General features: G+C 38.0%; 1 protein-coding gene and 1 pseudogene across 2 annotated transcripts in view; one reads left to right on the top strand and one right to left on the bottom strand.

Annotated features, from left to right (window-relative positions):
• LOC143593489 (uncharacterized) overlaps positions 1-15,587 on the bottom strand; it is a 37,648-nt gene extending 22,061 nt beyond the window's left edge. Inside the window, exon 1 of the mRNA XM_077073106.1 lies at positions 15,472-15,587. Coding sequence (XP_076929221.1) covers positions 15,472-15,587 — 116 coding nt within the window. The remainder of the gene's footprint in view (positions 1-15,471) is intronic.
• The window catches only part of LOC143593491 (scarecrow-like protein 21 pseudogene), an 80,552-nt pseudogene that overhangs the window by 49,055 nt on the left and 12,892 nt on the right, over positions 1-18,605 (top strand). The window lies entirely within an intron of this gene.

The following is an 18,605-nucleotide window of genomic DNA, read 5'->3' as shown; positions in this document are numbered from 1 at the left end:
AACTGCAGTGATCCAGATTCGGGACTTGCAGTAGTTTATCTGAAGTTGTGTAAATACTTAAAAAAAAAATAAATAAATAATGTGTGAGTTATTGAGACTTTATAGATTTCATAATGATAAGACTTCTCAATCAAGATGCAAGATAGAGAACGGGATTAAGAGTCCAAAGATCGAAGAGTTCTTACTATTTAATCAGACACTACGGGTCGAGGTCAACTCGGGGTGACTTGGGGAAAGCCAAATACGCTTTGAGAATAGATAGGAGGCATCATAATCTCTGAGTTGTTGCCCATTTAAGTTTTGAGCTTAATTGAACCTAACCCGTATCACAGAAACGATGAAAACCATTCTAAGTCATTTACCAGCTTACAACCTGTTTCTTTATGTCATAATACAGCAGAACACGGATCTGTGTGACAGTCACGTAGTTAGTATGATTCCTGTTCGGATCTTTTCTAAAACATGGTAGTCCCTATCGAGACTGAAATTTGATCCCGTGTACTTAATTTTTAAAATTTTTTATGCTTATGTAGTTGTATGCTTTTATACCTGGTTACTTGGTCTTGATCGTATCATTTAACGCTTTAAAGGCTGTTTTAAAACTTGATTGCAAATTGTTCAAATTATAGGGTTTGTTTTGAAAATTTGATATCGGCGAAGTTGTGCTTAACTTCGCCTGCGATAGGCGAAGTTATCCACAACTTCGCCTGTAAAATTCTGACCCTATATAAAGAAGTTTTATGGTCAAACAGTTTATAATTCTCAAAACCCAGCGAACTTATCTACTAAACCCTAAGCGAACTTATCGATTAAAACATTCTGTGTTCATTCTTTCTCGTTTTCAACTCCGATTAAAGGTGTGTAGTGTCGATTCATCGATTATTCGTTGACAATTGATGTTTCTCAGAGGTCGTATCGACCTGATTCACGACCTCGTTTTTCGAACCTTCAATAACCGATTCTCAAACTTACATTCACGTGATCGTAAACATATTAATCAACCAGATTGTCTCTAAAACATGTGCTTAACTGACCACAATCTCAAAATTGACCGAATCACGTCGTTCGAAAAACTGATTTGTCGCCGTTTCATATTCGGCGAAGTTGCAGTTTAGGCGAAGTTATCCGTAACTTCGCCTGAGGTTTAACTTTGCCTGATAATTATTTTTGAAACAGTTTATGAGGCGATGTTGTGGTTAGGCGAAGTTATCATTAACTTCGCCTGAACCTTTTTACTTAACTGTAATCCGGCGAAGTTCAAGTTGAGGCGAAGTTGTTCCCAACTTCGCCCCACCTCTAACTTCGCCTATACAGAATAGATCATAACTTCGCTCATGGTAACAGGCGAACTTGTGATTTGCGTTGACGTGTATCTAACTTAGTCTGTTTGATGCAGATATGGCTGCTGTAGGTGGTGCAGGCGGAGATGACCGTGGTGATAACCAGAGACAGTTCTTCCCGGGTCACAACATGTATATAACATTAGACCCGGAGGCGAGCGGAGTTGATGATTTCCGTGAAATCATCACGTTCCTATTACGCTCGCGTATATTCCACGCGATTACGACAACACTGCCAATATCCTTGCCAAACATTGAGGATTTTTGGCAGACCGTGGAATATGACTGTAGGGTCGAGCCCCCGGTGATGCGCGCAACAGTCAACAATCATATTGTTCAGTTCTCATCTGAAGAGATCCGGGCGGCATTACGTTTTGGAGATGAGACGAGGGATGACCCGACAGATTTTGTGGCTCCTTTCCGTGATGGAGCGTTTTTGAGGATGGGATACTCAGGTCCCTTGGGAGATACCCAGAGAAGGAAGGAGTTCTTACTTGACCAGTGGCGCTTTCTTATGCATGTCATGATTGTATGCATGTCAGGGAGAAAGGCGGGCACTGATGGCATGGGCGCGACCATGCAGTCGGCTATGACTGCTCTGACTTATAACAAGCGTTACAGCTTTAGTCAGATGGTCTTCTACGAGATCGATCGACAACGAAGAGCGGTGGCGCGTGAGAGATTTATCATGTATCCAAGATTTCTCCAAATGATCTTGAATCATGTTGCTCCAACGCTACCTCAACGCTGCCCAATCCGATACGTAGAAAGTGTGAGCAAAAGGATCTTTGCCCAATGCAGATCCTCCAGTGCGAGGAGCAAACCTGAGCTCCGTCCTCGGCATACTCCACTATTCGGGTATTTGATCAACCCGGGGTATGTGCCTGCTCGAAGGGACGAGTTTAGGGATCCGGCACCACAACAGGCAGGAGCACCTCAAGCTATACCTGCTGCTCCTGTTGTTGGTGCATTTTGTGACCGTCGCTATGCAATTCTGACCAGCGGAAAGCCACAGGCGAAGTTATAACAACTTCTGCCATAGGCGAAGTTGTAACAACTTCGCCTACAGGCCCAAGCCCGTGAAGTTTATATATATATATATATATATATATATATATATATATATATATATATATATATATGTGTGTGTGTCGTGTTTAGGGTTAGGAATCCAGAAATTAGTGTGTGTTTTGAGCAGTTTGTTTGTTTAGAGAGAGTAAGAGACAAGGAGAGTCGTGTGAGACGACCCGAGGTAGAGCTCACCTCGGGTCAGTCGTGTTTTCTGTTTGGTTACGGTATGTAACGTGTTTTGATTATTAAATAAGAATCTGCAGATTTGATTATCCCGTTCTTGTATTTGTTCGTGTATTTATTCGTGTACGTGTTTGTGTTCTTCCTCTTTACACCAATAAACGAGTCTAGGAGGATTCCGCACTCCTAGACCTCGTGCGGATCTCGTATCGATCGGCGACGCCCCGGGGGGGGACCTACAAGTGGTATCAGAGCCTTAGGCTCTTATGCTATGGTTCGAGATCTGCGTTTTGGTGTTTCTGGCACGTTTCTGTGCGTTTCTGGCCGAACAGCGCCGCAGGCGAAGTTATTGTTCATCAGGCGAAGTTGCCGTCACTGTTCGTAGGGTTTAGGCGAAGATATAAGGTTAAGCGAAGTTATTCACAACTTCGCCTACCTCACAAGTTCGCTTATCAGTCAGGCGAAGTTATGGACAGGCGAAGTTATAGCCAGGCGAAGTTATGGACAGGCGAAGTTGACTTTAGGCGAAGTTAACGAGAAAAAAAAAAGAGTGTTTTGGAGTTTTCGTCTGTATGGCCAGGTGTACACGATTATTGTGAGACCAGAGATGTTGTTCCGTCAACGAGTGAAACTTGTTATCTCTGGGTCTTACGTGTGAACAAATACGTGTCAACTCTGGATATGGAGTTGAGGTTGTGAATGGGATATTGATTGAAACTGGATATTGACACATATTTGGGTGTTTGTGGGCAATGAAATTGTTGTTGTTCGAGGTTGACCAACTGAAGAAAGTCAAATTGAACTGAAGGTTTTCGTCATTACTGGATTGCGGTCAGAGCATATTATTTATGTTATTTTCAAGGCATTCGAGAATTGGATCCTGAAACGTGATGCTTATTTATTAGAGTGAAAATTCTGGAACAAGTTGGATTTAATCGGGAACTAAAGTGTTTATGTTCTTGATCGTTATCCCTGGTGATTGAAGATGCTTCGAAATATATTAATGGTCATGTGTTAGATTCTGTCAAGGTGGTTTTGTGATGAAATTGATCACTTGATGTTGAGTAGTTAAAGATTAAACCTTATCGTATGCCGACGAGTTGGTGAAGTTGTGGAGGAAGCCCAACTTCACGTGTTGGTGAAGTCAGATGGACTCACGTGATTGGTTGAGATGATCTATTGGCACGAGGATGCATGCATTTCAAAGACCTCAATCGTTATAGTCAGAGAAGCTTACACTGAGGGAAGATCTGATATGGAAGACGCTGGGTGATTGGTAGATTTGTGAAGCTACATGACAGATTCAGACACGGCTGGTTGACCGCAAACAGAAGATCATCAGTTAAGAGGGGGACTGTTGGTGCATGTCGTGTAACAGATGATCTTTTGTGTTTGTTAGAATTGAGAGCAACGGTCAAAGGGGAGACTGTTGGTGCATTTTGTGACCGTCGCTATGCAATTCTGACCAGCGGAAAGCCACAGGCGAAGTTAGAACAACTTCGCCATAGGCGAAGTTAGCACAACTTCTGCCATAGGCGAAGTTGTAACAACTTCGCCTACAGGCCCAAGCCCGTGAAGTTTATATATATATATGTGTGTCGTGTTTAGGGTTAGGAATCCAGAAATTAGTGTGTGTTTTGAGCAGTTTGTTTGTTTAAAGAGAGTAAGAGACAAGGAGAGTCGTGTGAGACGACCCGAGGTAGAGCTCACCTCGGGTCAGTCGTGTTTTCTGTTTGGTTACGGTATGTAACGTGTTTTGATTATTAAATAAGAATCTGCAGATTTGATTATCCCGTTCTTGTATTTGTTCGTGTATTTGTTCGTGTACGTGTTTGTGTTCTTCCTCTTTACACCAATAAACGAGTCTAGGAGGATTCCGCACTCCTAGACCTCGTGCGGATCTCGTATCGATCGGCGACGCCCCGGGGGGGACCTACACCTGTTGTGTCACCGGAGGAGAACGTTGACCTTGACGCAGAGTTTGGTGGTCAAGGATTTTTTGACATGGAGAGGGTGGACCCAGAGGAACATATACAGGTCTCGGTGACTAGGGCAGCTACAACGGTGGCTGGCTCAGATTCTGATGATGAATTGGCCGAAGCAAGACGGATTTTGGTAACACATGAACGGGTTCATGGGAAAAGAAAAAGAACTGATGATGACAGCGAGTCAGACTATGAAGAAGAAGTTCAACAGTTGATCCGTAGATCAAGAAGGGAACGGGCAGGTGCAGGATCGGGAGCCGGTGAGAGCTCTAGGGTGGTACGTTTCACTCCACCAGCACTGTCCGGTATGACTTTTGTTCCCTCATCATTACAGGTTACAAGGCCAAGCGCCACGGACGTTCCCGTGGTGGCTACCTCATCTGCCTTTGGCCTCCTACCAACTTCATTCCAACTACCGACTCCGGATATCGTTTCGTTGCCACCTCCGATTGTTACTCCAACGGAGGTCATGGCACAATTTATCGAGTCGACGGTTGTGGCCACTGCAGGGTTATCGGTGACGATACCACCTGTGGTTACGTCTACTTCTGAGGTCCCGGTTACATCGGAAATCCCTCCTCAGTACACTCAAGATACATCACACATGAGGTTTGATTTCGATGCAACCTTATCAGACTCAGAACGAATAGTAGCACTTGAACGGGTCGTGGCAGAGCAGTCAAGGATTAATCTTATCCAGACCCAGGCTATTCAACGCCTAGTTGCAGAGAATCAGATGCAGTCGTCCCTGCTGGTAGAACATGGAAAAATCATAGATGCTCTGAAGGAGTTCTTGGCATCTCAGGGGGAGATGAGCTGTAAAGGCGATGAGTTGAGGACGAAGAAGCGCAATGATAGAGACGATGATCCCAATGCATCGAAAGGTGCAGGTGGTGAGTTGCCAAGAACTGTACAAGCTCTTGGGACTTCCACAACTCAGGGGGAGTCGACAACTGCAGCTGGTGGTGATGATGTGGTGGTAGTGGAGGTTGAGGAGATGGATGATGACTTTATGTGTGATGATGATGTATTACCGAGTGATGAGATTGAGAAGATTGGAGAAGAGATTGTGATTGATGATGAGATAGAAGAGGGAGAGATAGTAGAAGAGAATGCGGAGCATGAGATACCGAAAGTAGATAACGCAGATATGAGTCAAGAGATTGGGAATGATGAGACGGAATGGGAAGAGCAGCCTAGATGGAAAGAAGGCTATGCTCAGTGGTTCGTCAAAACGAAGAAACCAGCGGTCCCTACAATGTTTAAGAAGAGTTACAACATTAGAGGCTATGCTGAAGCGAGAAAGGGGATTATTTGCTGGATATACGATGAGCAGTTGAGGCTCTTCGTGATTAAAAGGTATGATGGCGTTCAGTACTTCAAAAGATTGTTGAGATCGTTGAACACATTGCCAGAGTGTGAAGTGAAAGACTTAGCCAGATTGGGATTGATAAATCGAAGTGATGACAACATGGCTAGAGTCATTGGGAAGATCGTTTGGAAGGAGAGTATAAAGGAAAAGAAGTTTGAGCTGCTAAAACCACAGAAGGGTAAACTTATCGAAGACAAAGATAGGGGGTTGAGAGCAGATGGCAAGCCTTGGATGATTATGAAGTATAAACCGATCCGGTGTTTGAAAGAATTGCCGATGAAACAAATGCCCAAGGATGTGCTCAAAGAGTTGAAGTGGTAGTATGCAGATTGTGAGACAGCTGAAGCAGTGATGGAAGACGAAGATGAACAAGAGCTGCTGAGAGTCTATGATCCGATGCATCTAGTGAACCTGTCTCGAGCTGATCTGCAGGTGCTGAATGAGAAGAAAATCTTTTATATTCCTGCTTGGAAAGACGAAGTGAGGAAATATCAAAGAGTTGTTTCGGTATGTGTACGAGAAGGAGTGAATGCTTAAAGATGAAGATTCAGGATTGTTGAAGATTACAAGACACGTGCTTGAAGATAAAGAGATGAAGCTACTGCCAAGGGGGAGTCTGTTGGTACATGATGTCAGTAGTTCAGTGTCTAGTGTCTGTAATCGAGTCGTTTGGATTTGAGTTTGTATGTAAGCGAAGTTGCTAACAAGTTCGCTGATATAGGCGAACTTGTTAGACAAGCGAAGTTAGTGACAACTTCGCCTGAACATGCCAGGCGAAGTTGTCATGATATATAACTTAAGCTACGGCATGAGTTTGAGAAGAATTCAATCAGTTTTAGTTTACGAGTCAGAGAGTCCTGTAATCAGTGATTGATATCACGTGTTTAAGGTTGCAATATAACGAGTATTTGTTTATTGTAACGTGTGTTTAATCGTATCGTCTTCTACGCTCGTAACGTCTTACGTAGGGATTCCGCACCTACGTAGAACGAGATATCTCGTGTAGATCCGGCTGGGAACCTACAATCCGCAACTCCAAGAACATCAAAGATCTTCTCAATATGGGCTATCCAGTTTCTTGCTTCGATGGGATTAGTTGCATGGCTGAAAGATTTCGGCTTTTGCTTTTGGAATTTCTCGATCCACATGTGTATACCATTAGCATTGTTGTTTATGGTGTTCTCACCAGTGGCAGGACCAGAATTGTGATTGTCATTGGTGTGTTATGGGGGACGAGTTTGTTGAATAACGGCTTCAACAGTTTTGGCAACAAGGTTTGGAAGCAAACCAGCAATAGCTTGGTTAACCACAGCAATTACATTTGGATCAACTGGGGTTTAGTTAGAAGTAGTTTCGTTGTGAGGGCGGTCAGTGCGAACATTTCGACGAGGTTGACGACGAGGAGGCATCTAAAAGAATAGACGCAAGGATTAGAATATCATAACTATTTCTAACTTAATCAAATCCTATATTCTACCCATTCCTCACAGGTCTTAATTACTATGTTTAAGTTTTCTACAGGAAAGAGCCTTTTGCTCTGATACCATAGCTGTAACACCCCGGCCCGGATTGGGCTGACGTGTCACAATAAACATGGTTTCTGAACAAAAGACATGATTTTATTTATTTACTTGTCAAACTTATAATACATTAGATAAGGTAAACTTAAGGCTATTTTACAAACTAGTATGGTCAAAAGATATTTTATTATGATCCTGATGCTTTATTCTTCTCTCTTAACCCCGCCCATAGTAACTTGTGTACCTGTAAAAAAAACAATAAGAACGACGGAATGAGCCGAATGCTCAGTACGGAATAATAGGCTCAAAATGATTTAATGAAACGTAATTTAGATTGAACTTATGATAATGATACGATGCAAAGTAACTTAAATAAAATAAATCGTATCATACGGATGTACCCATGAGCGAACATAAAACGTGACAACATACAGGTAGCTACTTCTGCATATTTATCACATGAGATGGCGAGTTGGCATACCCGCTATCCATCTCCTTAATATTAATCCTAGGACCGATCCATACGCCTCCTAATAGTCATATGTACCACTTGTACTTAAGAGACGCCGTGAACTGATCTCACCATCACGGGTGGTGCACATGTTGTCGGTGCCGCAACAACATGCTCATGGGACACTCCACGAGAAGCGACACTCAGGGTATCGGAATACAAATGAACTTATTCATATAACTCATAGCAAACATATTTTCGTAACATATATCGGAACATGCGATAATGAGTATAATCAAACATAATAATATCGCATGACATGAAAGCTAAATCCAATGTTTAGTCAGATATGGAATCAAACGGACATCCAAATGAATTGATAATTCAAAAACGTGAGGAGTTATAAAATATATATTAACTCAATAAGTTTATATCAATTGAATATGAAAGCAATGAAGAGTGGGAGTAAGGATCCGTACCTTTAATAATCCAAGACAATAAGAACTTGTTCACGAGCGTTCTAGTTATCTACATATAAATAGTTATATGTATTTATTAGAGTAATATTTAAATTGTTTAAATGTTATATTTAATTTAATATAAGTCCTAACAAAATAAACTAGTTTATCTTTAATTAACAAATATAGACGTATATTAATAAGTTTTCAAAACAGAAGTTGATTCGTGTTTAATAACTTACTTAGAAACATTCTTATTATTATTATTTTTAGAAGAATAAATAAAAGTTCTATCTTTTGTATAAAATTATAAAAGGAGTTCATAAATTTTATATTGAAATCATATTCATTATTTATATTTAAGAATTACAAGGGGGTAGAGTATTGGATTACGTTTTATTGTTTTACTTTATTTATTTATTTTTATTATAATTTCACAGCAATATAGTCCCTAACATATGGAAATGATGTCAGTTTATAAGAACAGTTGGTATTATTCTTTTATATGTTAAATAACTACAAATATTTAAACCATAAGTGAAGAAGACATAGGGTTCATTCATAAATAATTCATGATTCTAAAAAGTATAACAGAGGATCCAAGGAATGGGTTTCAAACCCCTACCCTTGTGTTTAGTAGGTTTTGTACTAACCCAGTTTAACTAAACTTGGATTAATTGATGAATATATGAAATAATGAGATGATAAACTAGACCTCGCTTTACTTCTTCTTCTTCGATACTTTGCCAGAAAAACTATAGGTTGGCCGGAAATATGTTTTGAGCTTTACGGGTTTCCTGAACGTGATGAAATGACCGGATAGTATCAATAAAGTGAAAATAGTTAAAGATAGTAACGAAGTGGTGTTACCTTATATTTAACGGTAGTGATAAAAATATTTTCGGTTAAGGTTGGTTTCGTCGTGATGTCGCGAGGTGGTGGGGATAGCTATGGGGCGTAGATGGTGAACAAAGCCATTGTTTTGGTTTACTCCGGTTTACCGGAATGTTAATCAAAGCCGGAATTTAGTGTGAGAGGTATGTTTAGGGGAATGTTTAAAGGTTTCTCCATAATTATTTATAGTATTTATAGTTAGTTTTCTTTACAATGAAGGTATAGATATGAACAAATGATAAGATTGAAAAATTGCCACGTTTGAAAACTTCGAACCACAATTACCTCTCCTGGACAAAAACTAATTTGAAATTTTATCTATCCTAAAGTTAACTTGCCATCTTCTCCAATTGTTTCTATATTTATTGTATTAGGCACTGATTTTTTATACATATATAATACGATTTCCTTTTTGACATATTTATGAACTATATACTTCAAATTAAGTAATTTCGCTTTCTTTCTTCTTTTTTTTATTGTATTACTATTATAAAAATAAAGACCAAAAATTTTGGTTATTACAGACATATTCCCATATCACGTATATCATTGAAACTCCTATGTAGTTTTTCTAGAGACATTAAAGATTAGTGGGAGCATTAAGTGTCTTGATCATAATCTGCAAGATTTGCAAGAGGTGGGGAGTGAAAACTTGATATTATCTCAATTACACCTCTTGTACTAGACACTGCTCCATCACAACACTATTCTATCAAAACTTATCTCTTTAGAATTTATTACTACTCTTACAAAAGTTTCATTGTTTCTTAAATGTGGGCATACTCCGATTCCTTACTAAAAGAATCCTCACAAGAGAAACTACGACGACTTACATCATTAATTTGTTTCTCTATTAGAATCTATTGGTCTTTAAATATTAACCCTAGGCATGCTAATTTTCTAAAGGTTTCTAAGATCAGTGGGAGCAGTAAAAGTCCTTATAATGACTTGTTAGGAGTACAAGAAGGGGGGGGGGGGAGAGTCATTAAACTTTACTCCAAATTTAACTTCAATTACACCTCTTGTACACCATACTGCACCAATTCTTACACACTTAGAATCTTAAAAATGATAGCAACCTAACCAAGAGCTAATCCATAAAACCGAGACTTTTAAAATTACCCAATAATCAACTCAGGAGGGCATCTAGGTTTTAAACCTACTAACATTGATAATTATGTAACCTCCCTAACTAAAGTTAAAATGGATGTTGGAAAGCTTACTGATCAGACCTCTTCTAATTAAACCATTAATATCAATCAATCTTCTAAATGGAATAAAGCTATTATTAGCAAAATTGACTCCATAAGTCATAATAACATTTGAGATTTTGTTGAAACACGTAAGGGTGTTCATAACTAAACTAAATCCTAACACAAATGTTAACACACTAAGAAGCATGATTGATTATTAAAAGTTATATTCAAGAGGGAATAAATCATCAAAGAATCTTCTTACCTATATTACAAAATATTTCTTTGAGGATCGTCATTGTTCAAGTAGCTTAAAATAGTTTAGAGCTACATTAGATGAACATTAAGAAAACTTTCCATAACAATTGGCTTACATATTTGTATGTTCATAAAACAACCTAAAAGTTATAAACTGAAGGTCAAAGAACATTTAGTCTATAAGTCAATAAAATCCGCATATGGGTTATGCAACATCATAATGTGATGAAATCTTAATACAACTATGTTCATCAAGAACCAAGTGGATTAATGTACCTACCTTAAAATGAGTGGGAGCGGCTAAATCAAACTTGTCCTTATATAGATTACACTCTTTTGACAAGTATATGTTACATATGTTCATACATACTTTGATATGATAGATCTTAGAGATATCTCTTACATGATATATATCATAACAATTTGAGATAATTTAAAAAGTAAAAGTGAGAACTCAAACCGGTTGATTACTCTAAAATTTGTTATATTCAAAGATAACATAATGTAATTTTCGGGATATATTCTTATGTCAGCAGATAAATCTATCCCATGGAGGAATCATAATAAACAGATAACAACAATCTAAGTTATAATGACATAATATGTTGATCAATCACAACGCAATTAGTGATAAATGTTGTTGAAAGTTATCAGTGGACTCATAAGTTTATTAACTCCATATAAATTATATATTGAAGAATTACTGTGATAAAGTCAGCTACCATGTTTTCTCAAACAGTAACAGTTCGAGAGGTGATGCATTAAATTTCGATATGAAACTAATTATTCGTTTATGAAAAAATTGAGAAATCTAAATTTTCGTATCGAATACATTCACGATATGCTTAAGGATCCGATAACTAAAAGTCTCACCCATAAATATTATGAAAGCGCTTATAATAATGACGAGTTATTGATTACTATGCGCAAATGCATATCATACTATGAATGATTAACTATTAAAATTCCTCATCTGTTTTGATTTTGTACGTCTCTTAATATGTTTTGCATGCATAATGACATATAGACGAATTAATACACAAATCAAACGTTCTGAAGGGATTACTTGAAAATTTTGATCATAACTACTTAGGTTTTAAATAAGGACTGCAGTATGATTAATGGGAGTCTTGAGCTGATGTTCAATTCAATGACGACATTTCTCTGCTCCAGTTTGAGTTTAAAGCTAAAATGAGTGTTAACTCCTGATCAGACTTATCTAATACTCATAATAAATGATTACTCGGCCAAGTGGGAGAATGTAAGAAAAAATATATATTTATATATGACCATTATAATTATTTATATTATAATAGATCAAAATATTAACTATACATTATTATATATTTGTTTGGTAATTGTTGATGGGATATATTACCTATAATTAACTAATAAAGGGTTTCCCCTTGGGTGTATATATAAAGAGAGTAATAACATCATAACCTAATTTCACACACATACAATTTTGTGTGTCTCCTCTCTCCTAAATCGGGTTCCTCTCAAGAACCCAAACACCATTCTTAACTATACATTCTAAAGGGGAACTCGACCAAGCTAACAATCATGTTGTTTACGTCCTTCTCTGTTGCGGTTACTACTCTCTCTGTTGTAACATGTTTATAGGTTTGTTTTTTATTCATACAATTTATTACTTACATGAAGAATTGATCAACAAAACACACTTAGAAAATTTGGGTGCAGGTTGTAGAATATGATCAAAGGAGGTTCTTGGTTTGGTTGAGACAAAAATTGTTGGCCGCAATAGTGTGGTGATGTGAATATGGTCCTAGCTTGTTGGAGAAGACAAAGGTGGGGTGGTGCTGTGGTGGTGAGAGAGAAACAACTTAAGCGGCCTTGATTCTTTCAATTATTTGTATAATTTAAAATTAAAAGACAAGACAAAAAAAAATCTCTCTGAGGCTTTTAAATTTGTTTTCTTCGACTAAAGGGTAAAATGTTTATTTTGAAAATTTTAATATATTTTTTTCATAGACATTCATGTTAGGGACTATATGTGTGACGTTGACGAAACATTATAGACGATATTTATAACTTTTAACACGCAGGAATGAAAAGTAAAAATTTTGGTAGTTGTTGAAACAAAATAGACGATATTGTATGTAATTATTTAATCCATTATCTATCAGAGTATAATAAAAAAATAAACCATTTATTAAAGTTTTTTGATCCAATTGCCAATCTGTATCTAATGAACATCTCGTACTTACTTTATAACTTATTACCAACACAAATTTGACCATCACTTTTTAATGAAATATGGATTAACTACTATTAGTTTGAGGAAAAAAATTCTAAAATAGCCTTAGTTTGACCTATTTTTCTTAAAAAATAGCTTAGGTTTATAAAAAATCTCTAAAATAGTCTATTTTTGTTGTCGGACCCGACAGGACTTCAACACCCTCCGACAGAATTTTTGGACCTTTAAAATCATGCCACGTGTCAACGTATTAATGGATCCGACGGAATTCGTTAAAGAACCATCGGATCCGACATAATTTTTAATGGGTCCAACAGAATTCATCATAATCTACCTCTCAAATCTAAAACCTCTATAACCAACCTCCATCTCCATCTTTCTTATTTCTCAACAAAATCAAACAAATAAATATTACAAATCGCTTAGTTTTTCGAGGAGAAAACAACCATAGTGCTCAATTTCGCTCTAGAAATCAAAATAAAAACCCCCGAATTGAAAATCTAGGGCTCCGATGGACAAATTAAATAGTCGGATCTGACGGATACATTAATTGGACTGTCATATCCGACTGTATATTTTTACGTCGCCTAAAACAAGAATTGTCTAGGGTTTAGATGGGCATATTAAACAGTCGGATCCAACAAACTTGAGCTGAACTGTCAGATCCGATTATTTATTATTATGTCGCCAAAAACACGAATATGTCGGATAGCTTATAAAAGCATCGGATCCGCCGGAAAATTGAATACGTGTCAACATCTGATAGGCTATACTAATCCGTTAGATCAGTTCTTGGTTTCGATGAAAAAAATATGCTATTTTTGAAATTCTTTGAAAATCTAGGCTATTTCTGAAAAAAAAATGGTTAAAATAAACTATTTTATGAATTTTCTCTTATTTAATCAGCTTGGTTAATTTGAGAGCTTTACTTTGGTGTTTGCTATCGGAATTATCTCCTCACAAACAGGTAGCTAATTGTTGCTGAAATTCTCTACCACTCTTATACTTTAGACAGGTTATAAGTTGGTTATGTATTATATAAATTTCTTTTAATAGTTTTCATGTCAGATAGAAATCAAAAGTAACAACTTGGTTTTTAAAAAAAAGCCTTGAATTTTTGCTTTGGTCGGGCTCAAAATGATTTAGTCGTCATGTGTTATTAGGGATAAAGCTGATTCAGCTGCCATATACCGAATTTCTGGAATATGTGTACTAAATCCATCGATATGGTACTGGTTTGATACAGTACCGGTATAATATTGGTATGGTACTGGTACTCCTTACAAAATGCCCATCTCTAACTGTTACCATTATTGGAAACACAATTACCGATTTTTTTGAAAATTAGGATACCAAATACCGTATCATCTATCGGTATGGTAACAACATTCAGTATATAATGTTCATTCCTAATGGAGATCAACCTAGTATTTTTTTTAACTTGTTATCATCTAATAAACGAGAGAAATTCATTTTAGGTTAAGAACGGTAATAGTTTAATTTTCACTATTTCAATTATGTACGTAATCATAAACCATTGTTCTAATCAATAATTAATGCAAGTTATAGCATTTCTAACTCAATATCAGCATTATAACACTCAAATTTATGGAACCTAACTTAAATCCTCGTATAAGCTTCGTAATATAAATTGGCTCCACAATCTAAGTTGAAGAATAATGAAAAGCTAACAAAGTATTGCCCACCACATAAAATTAGGGGCGTAAATCGTGAAGGATTTGGCGCAGAGGGTTTTTCATTGAAAAATCAAATCTCACAATACAAAAAAAAATGGAGGAAAAAAAAGCAAAAAAACATCAATATGGAAAACCTATTAAACTAGGAACTAATTGTGGATCCCGTGTTTTACTTGACGCAGAGGAAAAACAGGAAACAAAATCATGCAATCCAATACTCCCCCCTCAAGATGGAGCGTGTAAATTTCGCAATGCCCATCTTGACGAGTGAAGATTCAAGTTGTCGGGATCCCAAAGCTTTGGTGAAGAGGTCGGCTATTTGCATCTTCATGCTAATGCAAAGGGATTCTATTTCTTGATATTCGACCCGTTCTTTGATGAAGTAACAGTCCCTATCTACATGCTTTGTTCGCTCATGGAAAACCGGGTTATTCGTGATGTGTTGTGCCGCTTGGTTGTCGCAATAAAGTGGTGTAGGTCCACTTTGTTCAGCTTCGAGACCCTTTAGGAGCCATCGCATCCATAAAATATCACACGTAGTGGTTGCCATGGCCCGGTATTCAGCTTCGGCTGAGGATAGAGAAACAACATATTGTTTCTTGGATTTCCAAGAAACGGGAGCTCCCCCCAAGAGTAGAAGGTATCCTGTTCATGATCTTCTTGTGAAGGGGCACCCTAACCAGTTGGCATCACAATACGTGACCAAGTTTGTCCCTCTGTCTTTAGGAAAGAAAACTCATTGTCCCAATGTTGCCTTTAAATAACCTAGTACCCTCATGAAGACATCTAAGTGGCTTTGGAGAGGTTCAGACACAAATTGGCTTTACCGAGTACGTGATATCCGGTCTTGTGGCTTGGAGATAAAGCAACCTCCCTACTAATTGTCTATACATGTTGGCATCCACACGAACATCTTCATCATCAACTTCAAGTTTTAGATTTTGTTCCATCGGGAACAAGCTCGGTTTACACCCTAGCATCCCGCTATCTTCCAGAATGTCTAGAGTGTATTTTCGCTGGCTAAGTACTAACCCGTCTTTCGTTCGAGAAGCCTCGATTCCGAGAAAGTATTTAAGGGAGCCAAATCTTTAATGTTGAATCTCCTATCAAGATGGATCTTTGTCTCTTGTATTTTCTCTTTGTTGTTTCCTACTATAATAACATCATCGACGTATATGAGAGCACCAACAAACACATTCCCTCTCTTGTAAGTGAAAAGTGAGTGATCAGCAAAAGATTGTTTAAACCCAAGTTCGAGCAAAACTGATGTAATTTTTGTGTACCAATTTCTCGAAGCTTGCTTTAAACCGTATAACGACTTCCTTAACCTACACACTTTCGTTCCTCCCCCTTTATCATAACCCTGTGGGATTTTCATATAAACTTCTTCATGTAAGTCCCCATGCAAGAATGAATTATTCACATCTAGTTTATGAAAAATCCACCCTTTCTTAACAGCAATAACGAGTAGACTTCTAACTGTGACCAATTTAGCCACCAGTGCAAACGTGTCATGACAATCGACACTTTCCATTTGTGTGAATCCCTTCGCCACGAGTCTTGCTTAGTACCTCTCTATTTCACCATTTGGTTTGTATTTTATCTTATAGACCCATTTTGAGCCTATAGTTCTTTTTCCATCCGGCAAATCTTCCATAGTCCAAGTGCCATTTTCTTCAAGTGCGTTTATCTCCCTTTGCATTGCATCCCTCCAATTTTGATCTTGCACGGCTTCCTTAAAATTTTTTGGCTCGCCACTGGAAGGGATGGCCGCTAAAAAGGCTTTGTGTGAATCCGAAAATTTTTCATAAGAAACAAAATTCGATAGGGGATATACCGTTAAGGATTGTTGATTGGAAGAAGGTAAAACATGATCAATGGATGGAGGAAGGTTGACAATGAAATCGTTCAATCGCCTTGGCTAAGTTCTGACCCTTTGTGGTTTGTCTAATTGCGGCTCAACATTGCTTTCTTCTTCTTGTATGGAGTTCTCAGTTTGATTCTTTTGTTGTGGGTGACCATCATGCCCATCATCTAGTGTAGCAAGCTCATTATCTTGAGCCCCATTTTCATTATCAAACTGAATGTTACCTTCTAGATCTTGTAGGATAGGCCTATTTGTACACATATCCTCTGTGTTAGGACCACCAGTTTGGTTTGGTGTGGCTTTATCAATTACCTCATAATACCAAGGTGGGAAATCAAAGAGCCTTTTATTTTGTTGTTTATCAATGGTGTCCAAGTTTTGATAGGGAAAATTGCTTTCTACAAATCTCACGTCTCTTGACACCACCATTTTGTTATGAACCACATCATATATTTTGTATCCCTTTATCCCCTGTGGGTAGCCCAAAAACACACCGGGTTTCCCCCCTCCATTCAAACTTGTCTCCCTTTGTGTCGGTGTTTCGAAAGTAGGCAAGGCACCCAAAAACTTTCATATGTTCATACTCAGGTTTTTGTTCAAAAAGATCTCAAAAGGCGTTTTATTGTCAATAGTTTTCGATGGGAGACAGTTGATTATATAGGCAGCTGTCATGACGCATTCGCCCCAAAACCTTTTTGGCAAGTTTGCCTCAAATCTAAGAGCTCGTGCAGTCTCGAGTAGGTGCCTGTGCTTGCGTTCCACAATGTCATTTTGTTGTGGCGTGTGGGGGCGAGTAGTCTCAAGGATTATTCCTTGCTCGGCATAGAAATCATTCATCCGCTTTGAAACAAATTCTCCCACGTTGTCGAATCGGATTCTCTTTATCATTTTTTCCAAATTGTGTCTTGACCAGTTTGGGAAAATACATTAGGCGCTCGCCTGCCTCAGATTTGTGCTTTAAGGGAAAAACCAAACGGATCGACTATAGTCGTCAACGATTGTCAAAAAATAGTTTGCCCCGGTGAACGAGGGAGTTTTGTACCTTCCCCATATGTCGCAATGCAACAAATCAAAATACTCTTTACGTCTAATAGAACTTACTGGAAAAGGTAATCGAGTGTGTTTGGCCTTTGCACATGAATCACAGTCTATGGTTTTAAAAGAAGGATTCTCAACAAAATCAAAACAAGATAGCTTATCATTAGAAGTATGGCCTAACCTCTTGTGCCATACCTCCACTGAAGCCATCATAGCTTTTCTTTTATTTTCTACCATCTCAATCCAATATAGGCCACGTTTTCACTTACCCATTCCAATTAATTCCCTTGAATGCAAGTCTTGCATGAAGCAAAAAAATTTGGGAAGAAAGTCACCGAACATTGATGATCTTTTGATAAGCGACTTACGGATAAAAGATTGCACGTAAACTTTGGAACATGCAGAACTCCTTTAATAGTGGTTCCGTTGGGCAAATGACAATTTCCTTTACCTACAACAAGTATGGAATCACCATTTGGTATCATGACAGGAGGTTCATGAGTTGATACCATTTTGTTTTCAAGCCATTCGGCTCGATATGTTATGTGTTCGGTACAACCGGAATCCATTATCCAACCATTATCCTCTCTATCCTTACACGCCATGTTGGCTTCTGGAAGTACCTCTTCCTTTGACAAGCTTTTCTTTGCAATCCAGTCTAAGAGAGTACAATATTGTTAAGAATTCAAACATGATATAGGGCTCGATTTTGGGTCGATATCACCGTATACAAAAGCGTGAGTGCAGCATGGAGAGTTGGTGTCAACAAAGCTTTCTTCGATCTTCTTTATGGATGATCATTCATCTCCCATGACTGCCAATCAGAGTGGGATGGTCGGTTCTAGGGTTTGTTTGTCGAGCGATTTAGAGACCCGCTCTGATACCATGAAGGATTTGGATTTGGCTCAGAGGGTTTTTCATTGAAAAAGCAAATCTCACAATACAAAAAAAATGGAAGAATAAAAAAGCAAAAATACATCAATATGGAAAACCCATTAAACTAGGAACTAATTGTAGATCCCGTGTTTTACGTGACACAGAGGAAAAACAGAAAAAAAAAATC

Source organism: Bidens hawaiensis, unplaced genomic scaffold (genome assembly GCF_021521415.1).
Source record: "Bidens hawaiensis isolate Kalapana, Puna unplaced genomic scaffold, B.hawaiensis_p1.1 tig00042269_1, whole genome shotgun sequence".
Classification (NCBI taxonomy): Eukaryota; Viridiplantae; Streptophyta; class Magnoliopsida; order Asterales; family Asteraceae; genus Bidens; species Bidens hawaiensis.
Note: the sequence above shows the minus strand (reverse complement) of the source record. Positions and strands in the feature narration are given on the sequence as shown.